The following is a 20,193-nucleotide window of genomic DNA, read 5'->3' as shown; positions in this document are numbered from 1 at the left end:
GAAGAGCCAAGAATTATCTTGACATTCATGCCAATAATGATTATATAAACCTCAAATAAACATAATTGACTCAAAGAGTAAGCACTTCTCTTAAAAAAGACTTCCGGGTTTTATTACAAAAATAAACCATGATGGAACACCTAGGAGTAAAAACAATATCTGTAAAACACAGAAGTACAGTAAAATGTCATCTCAAACATAAAGTACATTTCAAAGAACGATAAATTTGAAATAAAACAATGATCATGCACAATCAATTAGTAAAAATTGTTCACTTTGAATTGACTTTTCTCTACTAGATTTTGACTATTTAAATATGAAAGTGATTTCAGTAAAACCTGCTGAAAATGGTCAAATATGGAACAGAAAAGTGTACACACTTAAATAATAAGTCTTGGTTCCAGCAGGGATTCCCATCGCTCTTTTACCTGTGAACATAAATTACAAGCATGTTTTGATGACAGTACACACATACATACATACATACATACATAACATAAATACATACATACATACATACATATATATATACACACACATACACAGTATATGTGTGGATGTATTTTCCATGCATGTCAGTGACACTTCCTAGACTTTTACAGCAAGTCAAGCATTACCCATGATTCTCTGCGCACGGCATACTCCACAAGTTCCGACCCATCTGGGTTCTGATACACCAAGTCAAATTTACCGGGCTCTGAAGGTTCTGTGGAAGAAACGTAGTCGACGTGAAATCAAAGCCACCATAAAATACGATCCAGAAAAATCACTGATTCATTTTTATCTTATTGTATTTTAAGTGGAAGATGACTTCATACTTGATGGAGAGACCTTTCTTAAAAACATTGCACATTGATACCACAGCAAACATGTAAACATTGATACTACAGCAAACATGCAAACATTGCACATTGATACCACAGTAAACATGCAAACATTGCACATTGATACCACAGTAAACATTGCATTTTGATACCACAGCAAACATGTAAACATTACTCATTGATACAACAGCAAACATTGTACATTGATACCCAGCAAACATGCAAACATTGCACATTGATACCACAGTAAACATTGCACATTGATACCACAGCAAACATGCAAACATTGCACATTGATACCACAGCAAACATTGCACATTGATACCACAGCAAGCATGCAAACACTGCACATTGATACCACAGAAAACATGCTAACATTGTAGATTGATACCACAGCAAACATGTAAAACATTGATACCACAGCAAACATGTAAACATTGATTCCACAGCAAACATGTAAACATTGCACATTGATACCACAGTAAACATTGCCCATTGATACCACAGCAAACATGCAAACATTGCACATTGATACCACAGCAAACATTGCACATTGATACAACAGCAAGCATGCAAACACTGCACATTGATACCACAGCAAACATATAAACATTGCACATTGATACCACAGCAAACATGTAAACATTGCACATTGATACCACAGCAAACATTGTGCATTGATACCACAGTAAACATTGCATTTTGATACCACAGCAAACGTGTAAACATTGCACATTGATACCACAGTAAACATTACATTGCTACCACAGCTAACATGTAAACATTGTACATTGATACCACAGCACATTGCATATTGGGTTTCACTATGTAAAAGCGCTTTGAGTCACTAGAGAAAAGCGCTATATAAATATAATTTATTTCACTTCACATTGATACCGCAGCAAACATGTAAACATTGCACTTTGATAACACAGCAAACATTGTACATTAATACCACAGCAAACATTGCACATTGATACCACAGTAAATATTGCACATTGATACCACAGCAAATATTTCTAATTGCAATTAAAGAATAATTTAGTCCTTAAATAAAATAGTGAACATACGAGACAACTTGTCTTTTAGTAGTAAGTAAACAAACAAAGGCTCCTAATTAGACTGCTGACGTATGCAGTAACATATTGTGTCATTTACCATTCTATTATTTTGTCAACATTATGAGGGACAAAATGTAAAAAAATTTTATTAATCTACTTGTTCATTTACTGTTGATATCTGGTTATTTTCTGTTTTAACATGTTCTATCTACACTTCTGTTAAATGTAATAATCACTTATTCTTCTGTTGTTTACATTAGTTTTGGATGATACCACACATTTAGGTATCGATCCGATACCAAGTAGTTACAGGATCATACCTTGGTCATATTCAAAGTCCTCATGTGTCCAGGGACATATTTCCTGACTTTATAAACATAATATGAATTTTAAAAAAGGAAAAACGATTTTGTGACGATAAAAAATATTGATGTAATCCTAGTAGTATCGACTAGATATGCGCTTGTACTTGGTATCATTACAGTGGATGTCAGGTGTAGATCCACCCATGGCATTTGTTTACATTGTGACGCCGGTGAGCTATTGTATCCTCTTACGGTGTGTAGTGAAGCATGTTTAGCTGTTCCTCGTCCTGCAGGGATGATACTTGTAAGAAACTTAATTTGTCGCCATGGAAGAGAGGCTTAGTGATTTAGAAGTACATAAAACATTATGGATGGATGTTAGCTGCTAACTGGCTAGCCCTGTCTTAAAGCACCTCTTCCTGAGGGCGCAAAATGCGTGCGTTCTCCCTTTTCGGTCTACACACTGTGTCTGTTTGTAAGTACTCCGTGTGTGTGCGCTGCCGAACATGCTCCTTTGCTCGTAAAACCAGCAATGTCACGACGTGAGGACGCGCCGTCATGCCCGTTAAAAAAAAAAAGCGGAACCGGTACTTTTCAAACAGAGTATAGTACCGTTTTTGATTAATTACTACCACGGTACTTTACTAGTACCGGTACACCGTACAACCCTTATTCAAACACAGTGTTACTGTTCAATGGGGGGTCTGATTTGATGTATAGTGTTTTGAGTGACAAGCTGAGCTGGTAAGTTGAGGGACTGGCGGGCATTTGCGTATGTGCCGCACTTGTCGGACAGATTTGTAGAAAATATGCCAAATGAGTCCTACCTTGAGTGGCAGAAAGAAGTTCCAGCTGGATCTGTCTGGTGACTGGGTCGTAACTCACCATCCTCCCCTCCTAAAATGCAAATGCATGTCAGTAAACCCCGACACTTGACTGGCAGGTGCTGAATGATTCCAATGTATCCACCTTGTAGCCCGACACCTCTGGTGTGTAATTCTCAGTCAGCTCCAGCAGCTGTCAACACAGATATTACATCATCACCATCAAACATAGATATCACATCATCACCATCAAACATAGATATTACATCACCACCATCAAACATAGATATTACATCACCACCATCAAACAAATATTACATCATCACCATCAAACATAGATATTACATCACCACCATCGAACATAGATATTACATCACCACCATCAAACATAAGATATTACATTACCACCATCAAACATAAGATATTACATTACCACCATCAAACATAGATATTACATCGCCACCATCAAACATAGATATTACATCATCATCATCAAACATAGATATTACATCACCACAATCAAACATAGATATTACATCACATCAAACACAGACATTACATTACCACCATCAAACATAGATATTACATCACCACCATCTAACAGAGATTTTACATCACCACAATCAAACAGATATTACATCACCACCATCAAACATAGATATTAATCATCACCATCAAACATAGATATTACATCACCACCATCAAACATAGATATCATCACCATCAACATAAGATATTACATTACCACCATCAAACATAGATATTACATCACCACCATCAAACATAGATAATACATCATCACCATCAAACATAGATATTAATCATCACCATCAAACATAGATATTACATCACCATCATCAAACATAAGATATTACATTACCACAATCAAACAGATATTACATCACCTACATCAAACATATATTACATCATCATCATCAAACAGATATTACATTAGCACCATCAAACAGATATTACATCACCTACATCAAACATAGATATTACATCACCACCATCAAACATAAGATATTACATCACATCAAACAGACATTACATTACCACCATCAAACATAGATATTACATCACATCAAACAGACATTACATTACCACCATCAAACATAAGATATTACATCACATCAAACAGACATTACATTACCACCATCAAACATAGATATTACATCACCACCATCTAACATAGATTTTACATCACCACAATCAAACATAGATATTACATCACCACCATCAAACATAGATATTAATCATCACCATCGAACATATATATTACATCACCACCATCAAACAGATATTAATCATCATCATCAACATAAGATATTACATTACCACCATCAAACATAGATATTACATCACCACCATCAAACATAGATAATACATCATCATCAAACAGATATTACATCACCACCATCTAACATAGATTTTACATCACCACAATCAAACATAGATATTACATCACCACCATCAAACATAGATATTACATCACCACCATCAAACATAGATATTAATCATCACCATCAAACATAGATATTACATCACCATCATCAAACATAAGATATTACATTACCACAATCAAACATAGATATTACATCACCTACATCAAACATATATTAGATCATCATCATCAAACATAGATATTACATTAGCACCATCAAACATAGATATTACATCACCTACATCAAACATAGATATTACATCATCATCATCAAACATAGATATTACATTACCACCATCAAACAGATATTACATCACCTACATCAAACATAGATATTACATCATCATCAAACATATATATTACATCACCATCATCAAACATACGTGTAGCGGCTACTCTTGCGTTCCAAAAAGGTTTGAAAAAATAAAAATAAAGTAATGCAGAGTAGTCTTGAGGAGGAGGTGTTTGACTCACTAAATTCCTTAATAAGCACTCGCGGAGATATGTCGAGATTCCAAATGAACATAATTTATTTTCACAAACAAAAAATATTCTCCGTGGTTGACTTTCAACATAATCAAAATAACTTGTTTAGCGTGGCTTCAAAATAAGTTGTTTTAGCGTGGCTTGTTTAGCGGTAAACAAACTGTTTCACTTCTCACTCCAACATGATAGACAGACAAAGGGCACCCAGCTGTCCTGTCTTCTTAATTATAGAAGGAGGAAGTGGCTCACCAGTAGGAGCGTGAGCAGCTGAAAACAATCAGTCAATCACAATGAAATCTAAAACATCCAATAATTCATTAACATCATTCTTGACATTATTTGATTTCATTGTCAAACAATTAATAAATAAATAATATAGATAGGCTCCAACTGGCTCCAACAATACGATATTACATTACCACCATCAAACATAGATATTACATCACCTACATCAAACATAGATATTACATCACCTACATCAAACATAGATATTAATCACCACCATCAAACATAGATATTACATCTTCATCATCAAACATAGATATTGCATCACCACCATCAAACATAGATATTAATCACCACCATCAAACATAGATATTACATCACCACCATCAAAAATAGATATTAATCACCACCATCAAACATAGATATTACATCACATCAAACACAGACATTACATTACCACCATCAAACATAGATATTACATCACCACCATCAAAAATAGATATTAATCACCACCATCAAACATAGATATTACATCACCACCATCAAAAATAGATATTAATCACCACCATCAAACATAGATATTACATCACCACCATCAAAAATAGATATTAATCACCACCATCAAACATAGATATTACATCACATCAAACACAGACATTACATTACCACCATCAAACATAGATATTACATCACCACCATCAAACACAGACATTACATTACCACCATCAAACATATATATTACATCACCACCATCAAACACAGACATTACATTACCACCATCAAACACAGACATTACATTACCACCATCAAACATAGATATTAAATCACCACCATCAAACACAGACATTACATTACCACCATCAAACATACATATTACATCACCACCATCAAACATAGATATTACATCACCACCACCATCAAACATAGATATTACATCACCACCACCATCAAACATAGATATTACATTACCACCATCAAACATAGATATTACATCACCACCATCAAACAGATATTACATCACCACCATCAAACATAGACATTACATCACCACCATAAAACATATATATTACATCACCACCATCAAACATAAATATTACATCACCACCATCAAACATAGATATTACATCACCACCACCATCAAACACAGACATTACATTACCACCATCAAACATATATATTACATCACCACCATCAAACACAGATATTACATCACCACCACCATCAAACATAGATATTACATCACCACCATCAAACACAGACATTACATTACCACCATCAAACATAGATATTACATCACCACCATCAAACATAGATATTACATCACCACCATCAAACATAGACATTATATAACCACCATCAAACATAGACATTACATCACCACCATCAAACATAGATATTACATCACCACCATCAAACATAGATATTACATCACCACCATCAAACATAGACATTATATAACCACCATCAAACATAGCCATTACATCACCACCATCAAACATAGATATTACATCACCACCATCAAACATAGATATTACATCACCACCATCATAACAGACATTATATCACCACCATCAAACATATATATTACATCACCACCATCATAACATAGACATTATATCACCACCATCATAACATAGACATTATATCACCACCATCAAACATAGACATTATATCACCACCATCAAACATAGATATTACATCACATCAAACACAGACATTACATTACCACCATCAAACATGGATATTACATCACCACCATCAAACATAGATATTACATCACCACAGTCAAACAGATATTACATCACCACCATCAAACATAGATATTAATCATCACCATCAAACATAGATATTACATCATCATCATCAAACATAGATATTACATCACATCAAACACAGACATTACATTACCACCAACAAACAGATATTACATCACCACCATCAAACATAGATATTACATCACCACAATCAAACATAGATATTACATCACCACCATCAAACATAGATATTAATCATCACCATCAAACATAGATATTACATCACCATCATCAAACATAAGATATTACATTACCACCATCAAACATAGATATTACATCACCTACATCAAACAGATATTACATCATCATCATCAAACATAGATATTACATTAGCACCATCAAACATAGATATTACATCACCTACATCAAACATAGATATTACATCATCATCATCAAACATAGATATTACATTACCACCATCAAACATAGATATTACATTACCACCATCAAACATAGATATTACATCACCTACATCAAACATAGATATTACATCATCATCATCATCAAACATATATATTACATCACCATCATCAAACATACAATATTACATTACCACCATCAAACATAGATATTACATCACCTACATCAAACATAGCTATTACATCACCTACATCAAACATAGATATTAATCACCACCATCAAACATAGATATTACATCACCACCATCATAACATAGACATTACATCACCACCATCAAACATAGACATTACATCACCACCATCAAACATACTTATTACATCACCACCACCATCAAACATAGATATTACATCACCACCATCAAACACAGACATTACATTACCACCATCAAACATATATATTACATCATCATCATCAAACATAGATATTACATTACCACCATCAAACATAGATATTACATTACCACCATCAAACATAGATATTACATCACCTACATCAAACATAGATATTACATCATCATCATCATCAAACATATATATTACATCACCATCATCAAACATACAATATTACATTACCACCATCAAACATAGATATTACATCACCTACATCAAACATAGCTATTACATCACCTACATCAAACATAGATATTAATCACCACCATCAAACATAGATATTACATCACCACCATCATAACATAGACATTACATCACCACCATCAAACATAGACATTACATCACCACCATCAAACATACTTATTACATCACCACCACCATCAAACATAGATATTACATCACCACCATCAAACACAGACATTACATTACCACCATCAAACATATATATTACATCACCACCATCAAACATAGATATTACATCACCACCACCATCAAACATAGATATTACATTACCACCATCAAACATAGATATTACATCACCACCATCAAACACAGATATTACATCACCACCACCATCAAACATAGATATTACATCACCACCATCAAACACAGACATTACATTACCACCATCAAACATAGATATTACATCACCACCATCAAACATAGATATTACATCACCACCATCAAACATAGACATTATATAACCACCATCAAACATAGACATTACATCACCACCATCAAACATAGATATTACATCACCACCATCAAACATAGATATTACATCACCACCATCAAACATAGACATTATATAACCACCATCAAACATAGCCATTACATCACCACCATCAAACATAGATATTACATCACCACCATCAAACATAGACATTATATAACCACCATCAAACATAGCCATTACATCACCACCATCAAACATAGATATTACATCACCACCATCATAACAGACATTATATCACCACCATCAAACATATATATTACATCACCACCATCATAACATAGACATTATATCACCACCATCATAACATAGACATTATATCACCACCATCAAACATAGACATTACATCACCACCATCAAACATAGATATTACATCACATCAAACACAGACATTACATTACCACCATCAAACATGGATATTACATCACCACCATCAAACATAGATATTACATCACCACAATCAAACAGATATTACATCACCACCATCAAACATAGATATTAATCATCACCATCAAACATAGATATTACATCATCATCATCAAACATAGATATTACATCACATCAAACACAGACATTACATTACCACCAACAAACATAGATATTACATCACCACCATCAAACATAGATATTACATCACCACAATCCAACATAGATATTACATCACCACCATCAAACATAGATATTAATCATCACCATCAAACATAGATATTACATCACCATCATCAAACATAAGATATTACATTACCACCATCAAACATAGATATTACATCACCTACATCAAACAGATATTACATCATCATCATCAAACATAGATATTACATTAGCACCATCAAACATAGATATTACATCACCTACATCAAACATAGATATTACATCATCATCATCAAACATAGATATTACATTACCACCATCAAACATAGATATTACATTACCACCATCAAACATAGATATTACATCACCTACATCAAACATAGATATTACATCATCATCAAACATATATATTACATCACCATCATCAAACATACAATATTACATTACCACCATCAAACATAGATATTACATCACCTACATCAAACATAGATATTACATCACCTACATCAAACATAGATATTAATCACCACCATCAAACATAGATATTAATCACCACCATCAAACATAGATATTACATCACCACCATCATAACATAGACATTACATCACCACCATCAAACATAGACATTACATCACCACCATCAAACATAGACATTACATCACCACCATCAAACATACTTATTACATCACCACCACCATCAAACATAGATATTACATCACCACCATCAAACACAGACATTACATTACCACCATCAAACATATATATTACATCACCACCATCAAACATAGATATTACATCACCACCATCAAACATAGACATTACATCACCACCATCAAACATAAATATTACATCACCACCATCAAACATAGATATTACATCACCACCATCAAACACAGACATTACATTACCACCATCAAACACAGACATTACATTACCACCATCAAACATAGATATTACATCACCACCATCAAACATAGATATTACATCACCACCATCAAACATAGACATTATATAACCACCATCAAACATAGACATTACATCACCACCATCAAACATAGATATTACATCACCACCACCAAACATAGATATTACATCACCACCATCAAACATAGATATTACATCACCACCATCATAACAGACATTACATCACCACCATCAAACATAGACATTATATAACCACCATCAAACATAGACATTACATCACCACCATCAAACATAGATATTACATCACCACCATCAAACATAGATATTACATCACCACCATCAAACATAGATATTACATCACCACCATCATAACAGACATTATATCACCACCATCAAACATAGATATTACATCACCACCATCATAACATAGACATTATATCACCACCATCAAACATAGACATTACATCACCACCATCAAACATAGATATTACATCACCACCATCATAACATAGACATTATATCACCACCATCAAACATAGACATTACATCACCACCATCAAACATAGATATTACATCACCACCATCAAACAGATATTACATCACCACCATCAAACATAGATATTACATCACCACCATCAAACATAGATATTACATCACCACCATTAAACATAGATATTACATCATCACCATCAAAGATAGATATTACATCACCACCATCAAACATAGATATTACATCACCACCATCAAACAGATATTACATCACTACATCAAACATAGATATTACATCACTACGTCAAACATAGATATTACATCACCACCATCAAACATAGATATTATATCACCACCATCAAACAGATATTACATCACCACCATCAAACATATATATTATATCACCACCATCAAACAGATATTACATCACCACCATCAAACATAGATATTACATCACCACCATCAAACATAGATATCACCATCAAACAGGAAGTTATAGTAATCACAACCGCTCTTACTTTGAAGGCAATCTTCTGTCCGGCTTGTGGAGGAGCAGCCAGAAGAGGCATGGTGCTGTAGTCTGGGGGTGGATTTGCAGCTCCATTCTGCAGGTAGGCAACAAGACAAGACAAAAGAACAGTTTTCAGAAACTAATCATAACAATGGAGCTGGGTAAGAACATGTTGGAGTGGTTGGTTCTCTGGTGGATCTTCACGTTGGAGACGTGCTGCTACCAACGCACAACCTCCATGCTTCCAGCTCTCATTCACAGCAAAATATCGGAGGTCCATATTTGCCCTCTTTACTGCAGCTGTGTCCCAGTGTTGACATGCTCAAGATTGTACTCGCGTAAAGATTCCTTTTAGCAGGGTGCACGCTCAGGGAGACAATGAGGACATCTTCATGTTCCTTGTCACACACATGCAGGAGGAGTGTGTGTCCCGCCACAACACCGGCTCCAATTGACAGCAAACTGCAACGAATGTGTCATCTATCCACAGTGTGAAGCCATTTCTAAGATACTATTCCTCACCACCGTGGTAGTAGGTAAAACAAGTTTATACCAAGTATCATCATCACTGGAGGACTAGAGGAAAATGAATGGCTACGCACATTACACACACACATTCTTGTATTTGTTATCTTTAAGGCTGAAACGACGCGTTGACGTCGTCGGTTACGTAAATACGTCGACGCCGTTTTTGTGCATCGACGCGTCGCATATTTACGTCACACTACCGTCATGGCGGACCGCAAAGCAGACGATCAAAGCAGACGATGCGAGCGGTGCGAGCGAGGGGGGAAAGCATGCCAAAAGTGGTCAAAAGTGTGGGAGTATTTCAATAAACGGCCTAATAATGTTGTTGTATGCACACTGTGTCGAGCGGAAATGGCCTATCATAGCAGCACAACGGCTATGAACGAACATTTGAAAAGAAAACCATCAACTAGTCAATCGTCCGCGCGAGCATACATTGTCATCATTACACAAAAACCTGAATGTGTCATTTGTATCTGCTAGGGGTGTAACGGTACGTGTTTTGTATTGAACCGTTTCGGTACGGGGCTTTCGGTTCGGCACGCAACCATCTGATTGGTACACACGCAGCATTGTCCCACCCACACAACCATCTGATTGGTACTGAAAGATATATATATATATTCATATATCCATATTTTGTGTTACTTATTAATTTTCATAGTCATATTACATATAGCTAATGTTCCATATTGTACTCTTTGCTTTTCTTTTCATCCCATGACAAAGTGCTCGCACTTGGGCCGGCCTTGAAGTAGAAGGCAGAGAGGAGGAATTCCTCCTTCCTGTGCTTCCCAGGCCGACTCAAGATAAGAGACAATGAGCATGTGTTTGAGGTGAGACAAGTGAGGGCGGGGGGAGATACTGAAGAGGAGAGGGCTTTCCGGGAAGTTGCCAGATCAACTTGGGCCACGCATTTGGATGTGTTGTTCGAGGCTGGTCTCTATTCTCAAATATTTGACAATAAAATTAGAAAATACCTATTCTGTGATTGGTGTATATTCGAGATCAGTTTATGTGTCATCTAAGTAACTTGGGACTGACCAGCGTTTTACATCCCACTTGGAGGAACATCTGGTCAAACGCAACAATTTGGGGGCTTCGTCCGAGATGACACGCTGACAATTGGACCTTCTCTTGCAATCTTCTGGACAGACTCACATGGCCAAAACATAATTCAAGGTAAGCAGAACCTTTCTTTTTAGATAAAATCTGCATTAGGAGTCTGCCCAGAAGTCTGTAAGTTAAACACTGCTTTGTACCCCAGACACAGAATGGTGATTTTGATAGATTGATTGCATTTTGCCGTAGCCACCATTGCATAAAAGTTGTGAATACCACTCACGTCATTGTGTCAAGATTACCGTGACGGGCTGCTTCACTGACGAGTAAGCAAATAGTAACGGGTTAGAGTTAGAGGCTCTAGCTGCGTATTGTACGATAAATTGCACGGGTTAGAGTTAGAGGCTCTAGCTGCGTATTGTACGATAAATTGCACGGGTTAGAGTTAGAGGCTCTAGCTGCGTATTGTACGATAAATTGCACGGGTTAGAGTTAGAGGCTCTAGCTGCGTATTGTACGATAAATTGCATGGGTTAGAGTTAGAGGCTCTAGCTGCGTATTGTACGATAAATTGCACGGGTTAGAGTTAGAGGCTCTAGCTGCGTATTGTACGATAAATTGCACGGGTTAGAGTTAGAGGCTCTAGCTGCGTATTGTACGATAAATTGCACGGGTTAGAGTTAGAGGCTCTAGCTGCGTATTGTATGATAAAAGTACGGGGTTAAAGGCCGCCGTATGGTTCAGGGGTTTGAGGCCCCTGAAAAAAAAAATGGACACAATGGCCAAGGAGTGTGACAGACAAGAATGTGATGGCGGCTGGGGAAAATGTGATTAGTCATTACTTTGTAATGATCAATTGAATGGACGGTTGTCGAATAGAGAACGTTCCTTGAAAGGGTTAAGAGGGAGTTTACAATACTCGAAAAGTTGTGAACTCAAACGTCTGGTAAAATAAAAAATAAAATAAAAAAGTAACTGGAAGTTTTATGGTAAAGTGAAACGCAGAGAGAGAGTGCTTACGTGTGCGTGTGTGTGTGTGTGTGCGTAGGGCTGTAGGCACTTGCTTGTGTGTGCGTGAGTGCTTACACGTGCTTGTGTGTGTGTGTGTGCGCTGGTGAAAATGGCCAAGGAGTGTGACAGACAAGAATGTGATGACGGCTGGGGAAAATGTGATGAATGGTTATCGTTCAATGATCAATTGAATGTGCTTTTGGTAACAATGGAGTCCGCGGGGAGAGACAAAAAGGAACGAAGTAAAGTAGTTAAGGAGATGACTCGAGCACAGGGCGAGGAACCTAACGGGTTAAAAGAAGGCTTACAGAACTTATGTGCTCGAGAATATAAGCGTTTGACGAATGAGAAAAGGAAGCTAGAGGGAATTCGAGTAAGCGGGAGTTACATGGAAAAAAGAAAAGCTGCTAAAGAAATGAAAACAATTGAGATAAACATGAAAAAATGGATTGACTGGTCTTTCGCCTGTCGCGCATGCGCAAGACAATTCAAACGACCCGCCCAGACTTTGACTAAGCCACCGCCCTATGACGTAAAGCCGGAGGCATCTTTATACCCACTTTTGACAGTCACAGGAGGAGCCCTGGTGGTCGAAACAGAAACAAAGCTCTCTGGTCCACCCCCTACTCCTGTGACAAATGAGGGCGGTGCTCACACAGCCTCTCTAAGATTGAACCCTCCTCCAAAACTAACCCTGTCTCCTGAGTGTAAATCACCTCTGGTGCCTAAGCCCCAAAATAACAGCCACCCAGCGGAAAACCTCCCGAGTATGCCTAATCTTACTAGACAGCAGATAATACATGAGTCAACGCAAAACTCCTCACTTTACAAGCCAGACCATTTTGTTGCCATAAACAAATGCCCTCCCCCAGTAGATGACAGTCTCTCACGTGCACATCAGACATTCTTGAACAACACACAACAGAGCCAGACTTTGTGGTCTCCTGTAACCGTTAATGGCTCAATGGAAGGCTACATTGACCAACACCCACATGAACCACATGCATACAACACACGCTTAAAAAAAAAAGCTGGAGGGACACGCATATCCACTTTTTCCTGATAATAGCGGCAGATTCCAATATAAGCCTTTTGCTGTTGCAGACATGCAGGCCATTGTTGACAAACTTCCACCTGTGTCTGAAGGTGGGAGTCTTTGGCTCAACACATTAGACAAGCTAACAGCAGGATACACTCTCTCCGTAGCAGACTCTAGAAGCATTTTGTATCGTTGTGTTTCCACACAAGATGGCAAAAATACAGAACAACAAGCAGGATTAAAGGCTGAATCTTCGACCTCACCGATAACACCATACGTTACAAACATAGCTACTGCTATGCGCAGTCTCTTTCCTCAAGATGAGGATGATAAGGCTAATGACAGAGCAGCAAGGAAGCAACTCCTTAATTTACAGATCGCTGAAGATAAAAGGTCAAAAGAACTAATTAGTAAAAAATCAGCTAGGGATATTCAGCACTGGGTGACCTTGCTTCTGAGTTCCAACAGGTGGGGGAAAGAATCCTCAACAGACGTGCGACCAGACGGTTGGACTCGGGTGGTGGACAACACGGTGCTTCAAAGCCAGTCCGGGGTGGAAACTGTTTCGGCTGTGACCAGCCTGGTCACTGGAGTCGTGACTGTCCGAACATTTTCGAACAGGAAAGGTTCCGTAGTGCCAACAAACGAACACAAAAGCGTGGCAAAGGACGCCCACCGCAGGAGCCCCAGCAGGAGATACAGACTGGCCCCCTGCTGGACATGAGTGTCAACGGACAATGTTATGAGTTCGTGATTGAAATTGGCGCCACCCATTCGATTCTGAATGCAGAGGTACCAAAGAAACTGTGTGCTTCCTCTTTAAAGGTTGAAGGCTTCGCTGGGTTCACAAGAAGGTTACCTGTCACCAAACCACTTCCGGTTCAGATTGCGGGACACACACTAAAGCACCCCTTCGTGTTTGACCTGCACACACAAGGCCAGATTGCTGGACCTCCTTTACAGACTGTACCCTGACATTCAAATCGCACAGAAGGAACATTCCTGGTGTTACCTGACGGCTCAACCACCAAGCTGCGACACCACTACGAAGGCTCCTACCACAGCCTGAAACAACAGGAATGGCTGACATCCAACTGCTCTAACAGTGAAAACCCTGACTGGCTGAGATGCTTCCGTGTGTTCTGCCACCCGACTCGCCATATGTTATGATCACCAGTTAGACACTCATACCAGGAGACCTTTAACTCCTCTGTATATTTATATATGTTGGAACTCAAGGTGTGGTTGCTCATGTTGACCTATCTTTGAAACAACTAGCATGGTATAAGATGGACACAATTGTGTCCCACATTGTTCCCTTGCTCTCTGTCTCGCCTACAAAACCAAAGAACTTAGGTGCAATGATAAGACACGGCGTAGCTGCCAAACATTACACCGACACCCAAATACCACATTTTCAATTGTTTAGGTTTAGCACATAGTTGTGTTAAACACATAACTATGGGCTGCACTTTAGACACCTGTAGGCTACGAGGAGCTAGCAGCTACACAACAGCTGAGCTAAAACGACACATTACACATTTAAGCATATCAAATAATTATAGTTGCTCATTACATACACAAAGTTGCCATGGCAGAAGTCTGATAGAAAGTATTCAGTAACAAACGTGTCCGCATCATTCGACTTTCTACAACATGAGCTTGACTTAATCAATTATTGGGGCCACCAGGTGTGGTAAAATTTCAAAATACTATTGCTAAAGCATCCACCATAAGGGTAGTATTTTTCTTGTATTTGTGACAATATAAATATGAGCATATGTTGTTACTTTCACCATATTGAATAAGTTACATAAAAGTTAGGGTTTAGTTGAGTTTGAGTTATTTGTGATATTGCTAAGGGGTCCCCTACCCTAACAACACCCCCCAGTGGACCACAGAGGCTAAAGAGACTATCATTGACCTCAAACATGACTTGTCCTCCGCTACTTGACTATTAGCTGACCTTTTTCTTAGATGTTTCTGAAAGTGATAGTATGACTAACACAGTCCTTTTTCAGAAACAGAAGGGGGTGAGTGAGGGTGGATACAGACTCCTTGGAACAAAATCGACAATCATCCGACTCTGACACATTCCATAGTTTTAACATTTTTCCCGTGGGTAAGAAGTTATAACTAATTTTAATTTGAAAATAACGATTTTACACATCGATAGTACTTTAGTAAATCAAATTTAGAATATGGAGGAGGTGAGGGTGAACCAGGTATAGTCTTTGATTTCACTGATATGATCAATACGGTACAAGGGAAAAGGTACGTACTGACTTGTGTTGACAATTACAGTGGTTGGCCGGAAGCAACAACAGCCTCAAAAGAGGATGCAACCAGTAATTAAATGACTTGTGAATGACCTAGTACCCCGACATGGTTTCCCCAAAAAGATTAGGTCAGACAACGGCAACCATTTAAAAAAAAAAAAAAAAAAAACCTCACTTAGCCTTGGTCGAAAAGGCTTTCGGACTAGAACACAGGTTTGGGGTACCATCCTGAGTCCCAAGGTAAGGTTGAAAGGATGGACCAGAATATTAAAAACTAATTGGCTAAAATCTGTGCACAGACCAAATTTAATTGGATTGACATGTTGCAATTAGCGTTAATGATCATTCGAAGGTCCGTGAATAAAACTGTTTTACCGCCCTTTGAGTTTTTCACCCTATGAGCTGCATACAGGTCAGCCATTCACAGGACCAGCAGCCGCCATGGAAGGAGGACTCAGCGTAAAACCAAAATGGTATTTTACACAAAAAATGCAGAATTTGTGTGCCAGTTCTTCTGTACAGATACGATGATGACAGCCCGCCACTCCAGATTCCCTTCCGGCCGCTGAGAGGGTCAAGATCAAGGTCATCAAACGCAAGTGGACGGAGCCCAGGTGGTCCCTTCAAGGTCGTGGAACGGACGTCTCACGCCCTTCGACTAGCTGGAAAAGGGGACACCTGGTACCACCTCTCCCTCTACACTCCTGCTGAAGAACCTGACAGATTACCAGCGGATGTCATTGCTGACATCGCCACTACATCTGCCCCACTCGACCCCCAGCAGTGCCTTTTGAGCCTGAGGCAGCTGAAGAAGAACGGGAGCAGAAAACGACTCATTTTTAGTGTGTGTGTTAACGAAGTAACACACATAAGGGGTGACTGTGCTAGTAACCTCTCCCCCTCTAGGTCATAGAAGAGCGAGGCTTTAATTACACACACATAATCTTACAGCCCAGAAGACGACGCTGAGAGAGAGATTTTCTACCTATATTACTCTTTTTAACTTCTATATTGTATATCCTTATTTGAGACCAGCCTTTATACTCAAAGTTATCCAATTTCTCTTGCTTGTTTTCAGCATAACTATCTGTGTCGTTATATTAAGTGAAAAGTTTGATGTTTATCCCCGTTTCGTTACCTGAATTACTCTGATTTTGATAGACGAAAGGCAGGGTTACACCCGGTAGTGTTCCCTGACGGACTGGTGCTTGGGCGTGTTCTACTGTTTTTGTGTCTCAGTTCATCCTTCCTGACGACAGTGACTGACAAGTGTCTAAGAACAAACAGCGGACTTTAAATAGACTGGGTCAAAGGGGATAGCAAGACTTATTTTTTGACCTGTGCAGTGTGATTAATTACGGGGGACACAATAGCTATTACCGTGGTAATAACCTCTATATTTGTGACGACTCAACCCTGAACCATTGGTGTCGGATGCAGACAACATACGCTGGTAAGTGGTGCCCATCGTCCCTTTTATGTTGTTTTGGGGGTTGACCTGACTGATACAGACTCTAAAGGAATTATTAAAATTAATGTCCTTGAGAGGGCGTTAACTACCTCTACACCCTCTGTAGCACCTAAAGTACCACCCCACCTTGGTGGTGTTTCAAAGGCTCTCACATCTGTGCGTGCTAATGACATCACCACCGAAGGCCTGGTAACTTTGACCTTAGGAGCGGGTACAGGTAAACCTGTGGCTCAGGTGGATGCCAAAACCTGGGTGACTGTGTTGCTTGTTCCGCCGGACGTCCTTTTCCCCACACTTACCCCGCCCCTTTTAAGTTGACTGACATAAATGGCTCAAACTGTCTTATTTCCTTGTTCTCTGAACCCACGGCAACCGGGGTGCGATTTGTTGGCTAGTGTGTACCCTCCTGTTGACAATTCCACCCGACTTCTTACATTTGTGGCCCAAAAGCTGAATTACACGTGTTTTCAATTCAAAGGACCCTCTTCGTCCCCCAACAAATTGGGTGACATTAACCCTTCCTGGTGCACCACACTGATAGATGGCTCAAGGATAGGCCCTTGGGCACGAGCTGACTTATTCTGGTATTGTGGGGAGCACAGATTGTACATTAGAATCCCAACGTTATCCGTAGGGCTTTGTGCTATGGTTAGACTGGTGACCCCACTCACCCTAGTGGGTACCAAATTAACTCCCCTTGTAACTCCTGTCTCAGCGGCCTCTCTAACTTCTCGCCGACGTCGCCATGTTTTATCTCGGAGGAGTGTAAAGGGCTCCTTTGATCTGATGAGGAACCCTGATGGTGTTTACTTTGATGCAATAGGCCAACCAAGAGGGGTCCCCTCACAACACAAATTGTGGTGTGAATCCTGTGCAGGTTTCGAGAACCTTCCTATCATTGGTGCTATTTTCCCTGTGACTGCTACTAAAAATGTAGAACGCATTAACTATGTTTTTTATAATCAGTGAAGACTGACCAACCTGACTCGTGACGCCGTTGAGGGACTTGCTGAACAACTTGCCCCGACCTCCCTCATGGCCATCCAGAACCGCATAGCCCTTGACCGCATCCTAGCCAAGGAAGAAGGTGTGTGTGTGCAATGTTTGGTGACCAATGCTGTACCTTCATTCCTAACAATGCTGCCCCCGATGGCTCGGTCCAGAGCGCCTTAGAAGGCCTCAGAGCCTAAGAACTTACTGAAGTTTCCGGTGTCTCTGACCCCTTTAAAGATTGGCTTCATAACACCTTTGGCAGGTGGTCTGACCTAATTAAGTCGGCCCTGGTCTCCATTGGAGTTTTCTTGGCCGTCATAACCTCATGCGGATGCTTTATTGCCCCTTGTGCTAGGTCTCTATGCACCCGCATCATTGTTAGAGCTGTCAAAGGTCAACCCCACCCTGGTTCTGGGCTTGCTATGTCACTGAAGGGGGTCAAGCATAGTGGTGACTTTCAGGGACCGTTAGTTTCCTTCCCTGACAATGACGACATTGACGTTGACTCCCTCCTTCTCTCTCCCATGTAACTATGGTTTGATTGTTTATCGATAGCTTGCTCGAAAACCAAAACAGCACCTACTTTAATGTAGGGCGTGCTTTAGAGGTGTTGCTCTCGTAGGAGAGATCTTTTGGATAAGATCTGAAGGGGGAATTGAAAGATATATATATATATTCATATATCCATATTTTGTGTTACTTATTAATTTTCATAGTCATATTACATATAGCTAATGTTCCATATTGTACTCTTTGCTTTTCTTTTCATC

The 20,193-nt window shown here is 38.8% G+C and overlaps 1 protein-coding gene across 1 annotated transcript in view; it reads right to left on the bottom strand.

The window, feature by feature from the left end:
- Positions 1-91: 91 nt before the first annotated feature.
- The window catches only part of coil (coilin p80), a 30,209-nt gene continuing 10,107 nt past the window's right edge, over positions 92-20,193 (bottom strand). The window contains exons 3-7 of the mRNA XM_062050548.1: positions 11,048-11,134; positions 3,160-3,207; positions 3,018-3,087; positions 618-706; positions 92-428 (exon numbers count right to left, since the gene is read on the bottom strand). Coding sequence (XP_061906532.1) covers positions 381-428; positions 618-706; positions 3,018-3,087; positions 3,160-3,207; positions 11,048-11,134 — 342 coding nt within the window. The 3' untranslated portion in view covers positions 92-380. The remainder of the gene's footprint in view (positions 429-617; positions 707-3,017; positions 3,088-3,159; positions 3,208-11,047; positions 11,135-20,193) is intronic.

The sequence above is a fragment of the Entelurus aequoreus genome, linkage group LG06 (genome assembly GCF_033978785.1).
Source record: "Entelurus aequoreus isolate RoL-2023_Sb linkage group LG06, RoL_Eaeq_v1.1, whole genome shotgun sequence".
Lineage (NCBI taxonomy): Eukaryota > Metazoa > Chordata > Actinopteri > Syngnathiformes > Syngnathidae > Entelurus > Entelurus aequoreus.
The sequence above is the reverse complement of the archived record's forward strand: the minus strand, read 5'-3'. Positions and strand labels throughout refer to the sequence as shown.